The sequence below is a fragment of the Desmodus rotundus genome, chromosome 7 (assembly GCF_022682495.2).
Source record: "Desmodus rotundus isolate HL8 chromosome 7, HLdesRot8A.1, whole genome shotgun sequence".
NCBI classification, from domain to species: Eukaryota; Metazoa; Chordata; class Mammalia; order Chiroptera; family Phyllostomidae; genus Desmodus; species Desmodus rotundus.
In genome coordinates, this window is record NC_071393.1 from 76159071 (window position 1) to 76171754 (window position 12684).

The window sequence follows — 12684 nt, forward strand, 5'->3', positions numbered from 1 at the left end:
GGTATGTTCAGTTGGTTGGGCGTTATACTGCAAAGTGAAAGGTCGCTGGTTCAATTCTTGGTTGGGGCACATGCCTGGGTTGCAGGGCTAGTCCCTAGTTGGGGGCATGTGAGAGGGAATGGATTGATGTTTCTCTTTCACATCAATGTTTCTCTCCCTCCTTTTCTCCCTCCCTTCCCCTCTCTCTATAAATAAATAAATAAAATGTTAAAAAATGTATTAGGAAAAAAGAGAAATGTATGGAGCTTTTCTGTGGGAAAGTACTAAGGGCCAAGAACTTTATGTATTTTTTTGGAAAGATAACCTCCCTCTCAGTGACACAGTTTTCTTATTTATAAAAGGAAAAGAATCATCCCTAGGCCCTAGCAAATCCTTCAAGCTATGAAGATTTTTAATTATTATTTTACATTAATGTTTGTGAAGGTAATTTTGGAGATAAATTTTCAATAGAACAGCGATTTTCAACCTTTTTCATCTCATGGAACACATAAACTAATTACTAAAATTCTGTGGAACACCAAAATATATTTTTTGCTGATATGACAAAAAATAGGTTTAATTTTGATTCATTCACACCATATAGCTATTGTGTTGGCTGTTGTCATTTTTTAAATTTTGTAATCTAAAGGAAAAGAAGTCAGTGCTTCTGACTAAATAGTCAAGTATTGCCTGTTTTAAAAATTCTTGCAGCACACCAGTGTGCCTGCCATAGCACACTGGTTGAAAATCACTGGGACAGAAGGTAGAAGTTGTTCAAAAGGTATCTGTGTGAAGTTGGGACATTAACTATGGCATCTGTATTTGAAATCGGAAAAGCCAGCGTTCATGCTGCCTGTGACATACCAAACCCAATAAGCGGAGATGGGGATTGAACCTTTATGGGCACTTTATTCAGATGGCTGGGGATCTGAGAAGACAGCAGGTTGGTACCCTAACAGACTGTCTTACATTTCCTTCCAAACCAGCCTTTTTATAGCAGAGAGCAAAGTGTGGTGAGGAATTTTGAAATTCAGGGAAAATTAGATTAAAAAACTGCATCATTCCCTCCCTGGGTGTTTGGTTAGCTGTCCCCAGGCTGTTGGTCTTTAGCTGTGCCCCAGGAAGTGGGCTGTCTCTCCCAGGAGTGGTGAGCCATACCTGCATTTCCTGAAACAATAGCTTTAACATCTATATTACCTATTAGGCTTATTAACTATTTACTGTATTTTTCGGACTATATGATGCATCTGACCATAAGATGAACCTCAGTTTTAGAGGAGAAAAATAGGAAAAAAAAATTTTTGAAGCAAAAAATGTGGTCCTGCTCCTGCCTCCTGTGACCCTGCTCCACTGCTGCCCCCCTCTCCCTCTGCAGCAAGCTAGGTAAGCTTCATTCGGACTATAAGACGCACCCTCATGCCCTCCCAAATTTGGGGGGTGCATCTTATAGTCCAAAAAATGGTACCTTAAACTAAAAATTTTCCAACTCTTGAGTCCCCTATCATATTCAGATATCTGTTTTCCAAAATAAGTACTGTACATGGTTCCCCTTAAAATATATGAGGGTATCAGAGAGGATAGTAACTCTTTTGAGTAGTCCTTATATAGAAAAATGAGGGGGATGTATTTACAATAAAAACTTGCATTTAGTTAATGTTTACTTTGTGCCAGACATTGTTCTAAAGGCCTTACATGTATTAACACAGTTAATCTTCTCAAAAATCCTCCTGAGTTTCAGGTACTTTAAAAATCTCAATTTCACAGATGTAAAAACTGAGGTAAGGTTACTTGCCTAAAGAGCCAGGTTTTGAACATAGAAAGTTCCAAAGCCTGTGTTCTTAACCTGTAAACTATAGTGTAGCTGTTTAGAAGAAATCATTCTAAGTCCTTATGCAACTCCAGGCCCCTTTAAGTTATGTATTTTATATGAATGCTCTTTCTTCAAATTGTGGACCCTGAACCCTACTTTTCTATATATTCTACCACAAGTTTGGAGAGAGGAGGGGGTCAATATATCTACAAATATTATCAACCTTACCTCCTCAGCACCTCCGTGTGATGAGAAGTGCAAGTGGAGCTCTGGGTTACTTGAGGTTTTCCTAAGTAACAGCATTAGTGAAAACATGTGTTTGAATAGTTTCCAGTAGTTGAAATGTCCCTCTTACTTCTCACTCATCTGACAATTTCTGAGACCTGTATTTGAAATCAGTCTTTATTTCATTGTTTTGAAAACTTTCTTATCATAAATTGAAGTCACAGATTTTTTGTTATGCGTCTACTTGGGGTTTACAAAACATAATACATAATAGAAAGAACTTCAGAACTACTGAAAACAACAACAAAAATCTGTCAGCAATTAAACTGGATCTGATGGACTATGCTGAGTTTGTTCAATCCAATCCTGAGCTTGGTGTTCTGTCTCTTGTCCTCCAGATAAACTAGTACCCCCATCAATTTCCAGCTCTTGTTCCAAAAAAAAGGTCAGTGAAAAATGTCTTTAGGAAAATTCAGGGCAGCCATTATTCTTGGACCTTACACAGTCATCATGAAATCTCCAGCCACATGGTTGATTCTAGCTGTTTTTAAGAAGGGTATGTCTGATAATGTTGCTGATATTGGGGAAGTCTATCTCTTAAGATTTATTTTGTTTTGATCTTACTTTTCAAAAATAGACTTTGTTAGAGCAGTTTTAGATTCACCACAAAACTGAGTACAAAGTACAGAGAGACCTCGTTTACCTTCTGCCCTCTAGCTACTAACATCACACACTAGAGCGGTATATTTGTTACAGTTGATGAGCCTACATTGGTTGACACACCATTATCACCCAACATCCATAGTTTACATTAGGGTTCATTCCTGGTTTTGTACATTCTATGGGTTTAACAAGTGTGTAATGACATGTATACAACATTATAGCACCATACAGAATAGTTTCACTGCCCTAAAAATTCCTCTGTGCTCCACCCAACATATCCGCCCATTCACTATGGAGACAATCTTTTTATTGTCTCCATAGTTTTGCCTTTTCCAGAATGTCACATACATGGAATCATGCAGTGTATAGGATTTTCAGACTGGCTTCTTTCACGTGGTAATGAGCATTCAAGATTACTCCATGTCGTTTCATGGCTTGATAGCTCATTTCTTTTTAGAATGAATATTCCATTGTCTGGATGTAACCCCACTTATTTATCCATTTACCTGGTGAAGAACATCTTGGTTGCTTCCAAGTTTTGGCAGTTATGAATAAAACTGCTATAAGCATTGTGTGCAGGTTTTTGTGTGGATTTAAGTTTTCAGCTCCTTTGGGTAAATACCAACAAGTGTGATTGATGGATTTTATGATTAGAGTATGCTTAGTTTTGTAAAAAACTGCTAAACTGCCTTTCAGAGTGACTGAGTTCCTGTTGCTCCACATCCATGCCAATATTTGGTGTTGTGTGTTGGAGTTTGGTCATTCTAATAAATGTGCAGTGGTATCTCCTTGTTTTAATTTGCAACCCTAATAATGTATGATGTTGAACATCTTTTAATATACTTATTTGCCATCTGTGTATCTTCTTGGGTGACATATCTGTTGAGATCTTTTGCACATATTTTAATTGGGTTGCTCGTTTTCTTATTGTTGAGTTTTAAGAGTTCTTTGTATGTTTTGGATAGAAGTCTTTATGAGTTGTAACTTTTGCAAATATTTTCTCCTAATATGTGGTTTGTCTTCTCATTCTTTTGAGAACTTTTTTTTTTACAAAATTCTGATTCCCAGATTCGGATGCCCTTAGGAAATGGGTAATGGCAGGGCTTTTGGTTGTGGTTTCAGGTGTTGGGAGTCCCCATAGGACAGCATCCAAAGGGTTTTCCCCTCTCTGGTTAGTACTTAAAAAGACTGGAAGTACTCTATGACATATGGTTAATCTGACTATTTAGCACTTTTGTCTACTTAAAGTCCAGAGGAAAAAAGTCACGTTGCCCATCTCTCCTCCTGAACTGGACCTTCTAGCTTTAGATTCCTTTTGGTGACTTATTTTAGCTTTCAAACTCTTTTTGGTATTCACATTGAGCTGCTACATTATATTATTATGGTGAGAGTGAACCAGGGTATAATCAAGCCCTGTTGTACTCTATCTAGGGTTGCGCTTTTTCCTGGAGCTTAAGATGAGCTAAGCATCCCAGTTCTTGAAGAATGATAGCTATATCTGAACTGTTTCCACCAGTTGCAGGTTTGGAGTCTACTGGTTTTGTCTGTTGACATCTTTTATTGTTCAGTGAAAATGCTATGTTCAAGGATGGTTTTCATAAAACCTCCATGCAATTATTTGAATTTGGATAAAGATATGAGCAGAGAAACATTTTGTTGTTTTCCTTCACAACCCACTGGGCTCACTCTGCTGAGCTGTGTGTGAGTGGTGGAAAGAAACAGCATTAGGACTAGATGTGGCCTGGCTCCATCTGCACTTCTGTTCCCACTTCCTCCTGGGGCACTAGAAAGAAAGGTTGAGTTTTGTGGAACATTTTCCAACTAGTAAATGGATGACAGCCAACTCAAATGGTCTGATGAAGAGAAATGACCCCTCTTTCAATCCCTGGGAACTTAACCAAGACAGATGTCAGGAGTCAAAGAGAACCCTGCCAGGTTTTTAGCTTTGCTAACATAGGAGTGAACAAATGGGGAGGGAGAAGCACAGAGCTAGGAGGGTGGGGTGGGAACGGTATAAGGCCCCAGTCTTTTACCCCTCCCTGGGTTCTTTTGGCCCTGCATCTGAATATTAGAAGCATTAAAAAACGAACAAACAAAACAAATAGTTCACTGGCCAAGAAGCCTAACTGCAGCTGCTAAAACAAGAAACAGGGTAGTGTAGTCTTGAGTCAGCAACTTCTGTCTTTGTCCTGCTGCCCCTAGTTATGTGTATCATCTCACTTAATCTTCATAACAATCCTGTGATAGAGATATAAAATATCCCCTTTGCAGCTAAAGCAACTGAGGCTTACAAAGTAACTTGCTCCAGGTCACATGCTATGAAGCATGAGAGCCACATTCCAGTTTGGAACCATATCAGGTCATTCACAGAATTGAAGGGAAAATTGAAAAATGGGTAGAAAACTGTGGGATCCTGGGTAGCAGGGAAGGCATATCACAGACTAGTCTGATTTGGTAACCACAGTTGGCACTTATACCTCTGTTTGCTCAGTGCTATTGGGCTCTTGATGTCACCATGGAGAACTTACCAACTATTCCTTTGTTTTTGTGTCATTCTCCTAAAATCCAAGTTGGAGCACCTAGTTGGTGGGCCTTATTTCACATGTTAGTGTTGTCACTGCCAGGAGGCAGAGTGGAGTCTCTGGCCTGTCTGGCTTCTGTTGTGAAGGTCTGGGCCCTGCTTCCCACCAACACTGACTCAATCAGAGACTCTGCCCAAATAGGAAGAGTATTTGGATGCTGAGCAACAATAATACAAAGGGTGGATGCCCACATACAGCCAGATGTCCATGTGGCATTCTACTGAGGACTGGTCAAGCTGGGAAACTGTGTCTTCCCTGTAGCCAGGCTATTTTTTCCTGAGACCAGGGTCTGCCTAACAGAGTCCAACAGAACTCTCAGGCACTACACAAAATACTGTGTGAGTTTTCATGTAAGGACCTATGGCTGTTTCTGATTCACTAAAACTGACCACCACAGAGATAAGTGACCAGCAGATCCAGCCAGCCTAAGGGTCACCCTAAGGAGGGAGCATGTGGAAAAGAGATTTACAGGGAAAACACCCCCTAACTCCTGGGTTTAACTTCCCCACTGTGGTGACCCGACTTTATGTATGTTCTGAGCAATATTCCATTATAGCTTTACCTGACTAACTGCATGAAACACTTTCTTGTAATGGGAAGGAAAAAGAATTAATGCTCATGGTCTTTCTTCAGTAATTTGCTTGCATGTCTTTTCCTTTTTTTGCCTTAGTATTAGGGACCACATCAATTTTGTACCTTCAGCATCTAGCATTGTGCCCAACATACAATAAGCACTTCAAAAAGTATTTGAATGATTGACTGAATGAACTTTCCTTAGCAATCTTTTTCTAAAATTGAATTGATTCTTGTGAAATGGTGGAAAACTTACAGTCACGTGTGTTTGAAACATTTTGTAAAACTTTTAGATTAAAAAGCAAATCTGCTCTGGGTAAAAGGAGCACAGCGACGAGTTCTTTACTTGTGTTGTTCCAGGTGTTCCAGGATTTGGGGACTGAAGTACTGTCTGGAGCTGCCGAAGGCTATAACATATGCCTTTTTGCCTATGGGCAGACAGGCTCTGGGAAGACATACACCATGCTGGGGACCCCAGTAAGTATTGGTATTGGAATGGGATAGCTTCCTAATTCCACAGAAAGCCTGAATCTTGCATTGTCCTTGCCACTGAGAGACAGAATGTGAGTTTCATAGTCAGTCAACTTTAACGAGATTTAATGGGCCCTCTTCTATATTAAGAATAGGTTTTTCAGCACTTTGATCAAAGGGAAAACTTTAAATTATTAGCTCTCTTTATTAAACCCTGAAGAATTTTACAACTCCCCTTGATGAAGCAGACCTTGTCAGTCCTTCAGAATTTCTCATATCATTGATAAGACTCAGACTGGATCTTAAACGCTGGCCAGGACTGAGCAGAAATGGGGCTGTGTGTTAGTTAGACCTGAGTGTTAGGAAGAAGCAGGAGAACCAGCTACTGGGATGGGAGCTTTCAAAAGTGTGTAGGACTTACAGAACCTTCTTTTGCCATGGAAAATTAGGAGGGCAGAGTTCCTTAAGAACACCTGTTGATTTTAGGGTCAGAAGTTCCCTGGTAAGATAACTGGTGGCACAGTGACGACACTGCACAGGGACCTTCTCTAGAGCACTGTTCCTCCTGAAAGATGGTCCTTGCTGCCAGGGGCCCAGCTCATTGCTTACTCTGCCCATGTTCACTGTGATTTTTATATATTTGAAAGTAAAAGAAGAAAATGCCCATAAAACCAGGGGCATAAAGCCTTTACCCTGAGTCTAGGTTAGCACTGAACCTGAGATAAAAAGAGAAACCACTTCCTCTAAATGCTTCTTTTGAACACCCTTGTACTCTAACACTCCTGTGTGTGTAGAAACAGGAGATAGGGTCTGGGAGGAACCACACTGGTAAAGTGGGTTTATCCAGGAAGGATGAAACCTTCATTCACAAAAGCAGACACCTGACTTTGCTGGCTTGTGGTGGTGATCTGCCTCTCCTCTGGCGTGCTCCTCCCACGAGTGTCTCCTGAGCGCCCTGGCAAATCAAGTCTTCTACATGCTGGCAGTGAAACTCCCTGAAGTGGAGAGGCTGGCACAAGGAGCCCAGGTGCCTGTGCCCCTGCTGAGGACAGTTCCTGGGTGTCCAGACAAGAGCATCACTGTGAGTGAACAGTAATGCTTTCTTTTCTTCTGTCCTCCAGGCCTCTGTTGGGCTGACGCCACGGATATGTGAGGTATAGACTCTCTTTTGGCTGGATCCTCTCAAAGTAGGTCTCCTTTGTACACTCCACTGAAATTCCAACCCTCTGGTTTGCGCAGGGTCTCTTTGTCAGGGAGGAAGACTATGCCCCACTGCCTTCTTCCTGTAGGATAAAAGTAAGGTAAGAACCACCAGGCTTTGGGGCCTAAAATGTTTCTATTTTCACTCCAAATTCTAGTATGTTCAGGTATTCTCTTTGCTTCCAGAGTTATTCAGAAGAATGGAGGAAAGCCATAGCAGCAATATCATGCAGTATAGGGAGATGAGAAGCATAGGTGTTTGGGTTGTAGAAAACTTAATTCCTGCACTCAAGCTTAACAAGCAGGTGTCTCCTTTGTCCAGTTTGCCCTGACGGCCTGATTTCTTCTCCCTCACTCTCCATACGGCTTCATACTAGCTTTCAGAATTTCTCTATCAGCCCCCTGCTGTTTTGTTCTCAGACTGGTGCCAGTTACTCCAAGATGAAGTTTTAACCAGTCTGTAGTGAAAATGTTGGCCAAAGGTTATTAAATGCCCTTAATTCTCTGTGCGCTTTTTGTGTGTGTGATCAATGTCCTTTTTAAAAAAAAATCAAGATATAATTCATAAACCATAAAACTTATCGTTTAAAGAATACAGTCAGTGATTTTTCCTAATAATTACAAAGTCGTCCAGCCATCATTACTATCTAACTTCAGAACATTTTTATCATCCCAAAAGAGTAAATGTCCATTTTAAAAATTAAATGATTATGAGTGTTATTTTTACATTTTTCAAGTTTACAAAGTAAAAATGTGCAAACCTGTGTGCTTGTATGTGTGTGTATAAACATATACATATGTATTAAATGTTTTATTGTCCATGAATTCTGGGAACCACTATTCTGAGAAACATCTAGGGTTCCTGTGTCTAAACATGAGAAGGGCAAGGAGAAATCATTTGTAGGGAGAGTGCACATGGAGGACAGCTTTGAGCTGGGGCCTTTTTTCTGACTGGTGACCCCATAGGCAAGCATCTGTGTTCTGGTGAGGAAGACCTGTCTGTGAGTGGTCTACCTTCTTGTGTAGCAAAATCTTTACTGATTTTAATAATGAATTAAAGCTGTTACTATTTTTAAAAGGAATGAAATGTCTGTAGATTCCTATATGACAGAGCATATCTTAAACAGAATCCTGGTATGTAAAACAGACAAATGAGAATTGTCCTACTTCAATTATGGGTAGGGACCAAACCCTTGTCACTTAGCTTCCTTCATTGCTCAGCCAGCAGTGGCCTTTGAGATGTCTTCACAGAGTAAGAGAGCCCAAAGATCACGTATGAAAACCACTTCAACAAGCAGGCTTGTAGACTCTGTGCTGTGGCGGCCTGATCATGGCACAGGTGGCTACAGCACACCCCCAAGCCATGCTGAAATAGCGTCCCGAAGGCGAAACTTGAATCAGTACTGACACTGCCAAAATGTGCTAAACCTAAAACTGAAGTGTTGATAGCCAATGCTAAAAACCCTATTGTACACGTAGAAAGAGACTCAAGAGGGAACCCTGGAGTGATCAAGGTCTTAGACTGTCAGAGATGGAACTAGAAGAAGAACCGGGACCTTCTGATTGTTGGTTTGCTGTGTTTCCCACTTATTTGAAAATCTAATCGTGTTGCCTTCTTTCAAAATCTAATTTTGAAAACACATCCCCATTTTTCAAAATCTAACTATGTGCCTTTTCCCACATGTCTCTAGTTTTCTGGAAATCTATAATGAACGAGTGAGGGACCTGTTGAAGCAGTCTGATCAAAAAAAGTCTTATACCCTGCGGGTCAGGGAGCACCCAGAGGTGGGGCCCTACGTACAAGGTGAGCCAGTGTGGTCCTGAGGTCTGAGACTGAATCAGAGCCAAGGAAGCTCTCCTAATGCTCACTAATTCATTCAACAAGTGTATAACGAATACTTACTCTGTAGCAGCTACTGTACTAGATGTTGGGTATATACTAATGAATAGAAAAGACAGTCCTGCCCTCATAGGTAAGCTTAATTTTGTTCGTGTCGATGGCTAGTAAAAAAATAGATAGACTTAGTGATGGGAAAGAACATTGGGTGTTGTAGGTGACCCATCTGCACGGGGCAGTCAGGAAAAGCTTCTCTGAGGAGGTAGCATTTTAAGCTGAACCCTGCAGAGATGCAGGAGCCAGTCACATGAAGAATGGTGTCGTGAGGGGAAGAGTGCTTCAGGTACAGGGAGCAGCGTGAGCTAGATCCTTTCAAGGAGGTCAGTGCGTCTAAAGCAGAGCGAAAGAGGGGAAAAGTGGCAGAAGGTTGGGTCTGTGCTGCGGATCAAGCAGGACCTAGACTGGTTCACAGGCCAGTCAGTCTCCTTTTCAGGGTACTTTCTCTTCCAGTGGTGGTGACAGGGAGATGGGGGCTGTCAGACATGGAGCAGGGTCTGAGCTGCTTCCTTACCATTCGTGGTATTTGGTGTTTAGTGACATCAGTCTTATTGCATTAGGCTCAGTCTTGCTATTAAGCAGGAACAGTTGGGTTCTTGGTGGAAGAAGTTTTTACCCTTTCAGGCCACTCATAAGAAGTAACATATATATTTTATGCTCTTATTCCCCCAGCAATGCATTTAAATCCTGACTAAGTAAGGGACATGAAAGATTAAGAGCTGGTCTCATCTTTGAACAGGGCATGGCTAATGGATGACTCAGTGGGTATGCCTGTCATGATTCTGCTACCTGTGTCTTTTCCCAAATGTTCCATCATAAATGGCAGCTTGAAAACAACAAAAATACCATTTACTTCGTTGGGAGCCAGCTGGAGTTTCCTTTTTCCCGGATGCTGGTCTTATCTTTCTGGGCTTCCAACTTCCCCCAGGATACGGCCTGGAAGTTTTTTTTGCTATCTGCTTATCACTCTGTGCCTTCAAGTTGGTGTCTTTTATATTTCATCCGGCTCTTTTGTTTGTTTCAGGACCCTCTTTTATTTTTTAATTTTTTCCAGTTTTATTGAGATATAATTGATATACATCACTATTTAAATTTAAGCTATACAGCACAATGGTTTGACCTACACATATGATGAAATGATTACCACAATAAATTTAGTTAATATCTATCGTCTCATATAGATATAATTTTTAAAAGGGTAAAAAAATTTTCTCCTTTTGATGAGTGCTCTTAGGTTTTATTCTCTTAACCTTCATACGTATCGTGTCACAGCAGTGTTAGCTGTTGTCATCCCATTGTACATTGGTACTGAATCATAACAGGGAGTTTGTACCTTTTGACCACCTTCCTTTAGTCATCCCCCCATCTCTGCTAAACCACACATCTGATCTCATTCTGTGAGGTTTTTTTTAGATTTCCAATATAAGTGAGATTGTACAGTATTTGTCTTTCTCTATCTGACTTATTTCACTTAGTATAATGCCCTCAAGGTTCATCCATGTTGTTGCAAGTGCCAGGATTTCCTCGTTTTTAATGGCTGAATAATATTCCATTGTGTGTGTGTGTATGTACATCATATATATACACATACATCACATATGTATATTTCTGTTTAAAATTCAGTCACCTTAGAGTACTCTCCGTTTGATGCAATACACCTATATAGATGTTTTTTCCACTGCTCAAAACATTTTTTCCCTTTCAGATCTATTTTTATTTTTTATATTTTATTCTATTACTGTTGTCCAATTTTTTTTCCCTTTTACCTCCTTCCACCCAGCCCACGCCTCTCTCACCCACAGTCAATCCCCTCTCTGTTGTCCAGGTCCATGCATCATTCATCCATGTTCTTTGACTAATCCTTTCCCCTTCCTTCCACCATTCCCCCCTCCCTCCAACCCTCCTACAGCTATCAGTCTGTTCCATGTTTCCATGTCTCTGGTTCTATTTTTCTCATTAGTCTATTTTGTTCATTAGATTCCAGCTATAAGTGAGCTCACATGGTATTTGTCTTTCACTGACTGGCTTATTTCACTTAGCATAATAGTTTCCAGTTCCAAACATGCTGTACAAAAGGTAGGAGTTCCCTCTTTCTTCCTGTTGTGTAGTATTCCATTGTGTAAATGTGCCACAGTTTTTTAATCCACTCATCTACCGATGGGCCCTTGGACTGTTTCCAACACTTAGCTATTATAAATAGCACTGCTATGAATATTGGGGTTCATAAGTTCATTTGAATTGGCGTTTCAGAATTCTCAGGGTATATTCCCAGCAGTGGAATCACTGGGTCATATTGCTGTTCCATTTTTAGTTTTCTGAGGGAATTCTGTACTGTTTTCCACAGTGGCTGCACCAGTCTGCATTCTCACCAACAGTGCACTAGGGTTCCCTTTTCCCTACATCCTCACCAGCACTTGTTTGTTGGTTTATTAATGATGGCCATTCTGATAGGTGTGAGGTGATATCTCATTGTGGTTTTAATCTGCATCTCTCTTATGGCTAGTTATGCTAAGCATCTTTTCATATGTCTATGGGCCCTCTGTATGTCCTCCTTGGAGAAATGCCTATTCAGGTCCTTTGCCCATTTTTAAACTGGGTTGTTTGTCTTCCTGATATTGAGTCATATGAGTTCTTTATGTATCTTGGAAATTAAACCCTTGTCCAATGTATTATTGGCAAATATGTTCTCCCATACAGTTGGTTCCCTTTTTATTTTGATGATGGTTTCTTTAGCCATGCAGAAACTTTTTAATTTGATGTTACCCCATTTGTTTATTTTTTTCCTTTGTTTCCCTTGTTCTAGGAGATACATCAGCAAAAATATTGCTATGTGGGATGTCTGAAATTTTACTGCCTATGTTTTCCACTAGGACATTTATAGTATCACAACTTATATTTAAGTCCTTTATCCATTTTGATTTTATTCTGGTATATGATGTAAGTTAGTGGTCTAGGTTCATTTTTGTGCATGTACCAGTCCAGTTCTCTCAACACCATTTATTGAAGAGATTGATTTTACTCCATTCTATGCTCATGCCCCCTTTGTTTAATATTAATTGACCATAGAGACTTGGGATTATTTCTGGGCTCTCTATTCTGTTCCATTGATCTATGAGTCTGTTCTTATACCAGTACCACCAGACTGTCTTAATTACAGTGGCCTTATAATATAGTTTGATATCAGGTATTGTGATCCCTCCAACTTTGTTCTTCTTTCTCAGGATTACTGAGGCTATTCAGAGTGTTTTTTGGTTCCATATACATTTTTGGAATATTTGTCCTAGATC

At 40.3% G+C, this 12684-nt stretch overlaps 1 protein-coding gene and 1 non-coding gene across 5 annotated transcripts in view; both read left to right on the forward strand.

Annotated features, from left to right (window-relative positions):
• STARD9 (StAR related lipid transfer domain containing 9) overlaps positions 1-12684 on the forward strand; it is a 117799-nt gene that overhangs the window by 42554 nt on the left and 62561 nt on the right. For all 4 annotated transcript variants that reach the window (XM_024567903.3, XM_071221958.1, XM_071221959.1 and 1 more), the window contains exons 4-7: positions 6193-6309; positions 7425-7457; positions 7543-7604; positions 9195-9307. In XM_024567903.3, coding sequence (XP_024423671.2) covers positions 6193-6309; positions 7425-7457; positions 7543-7604; positions 9195-9307 — 325 coding nt within the window. The remainder of the gene's footprint in view (positions 1-6192; positions 6310-7424; positions 7458-7542; positions 7605-9194; positions 9308-12684) is intronic.
• Positions 2324-2391, forward strand: LOC112312117 (small nucleolar RNA SNORD69). Its single transcript, XR_002975559.1, has one exon. It is a non-coding gene; the product is annotated as a small nucleolar RNA SNORD69 (small nucleolar RNA).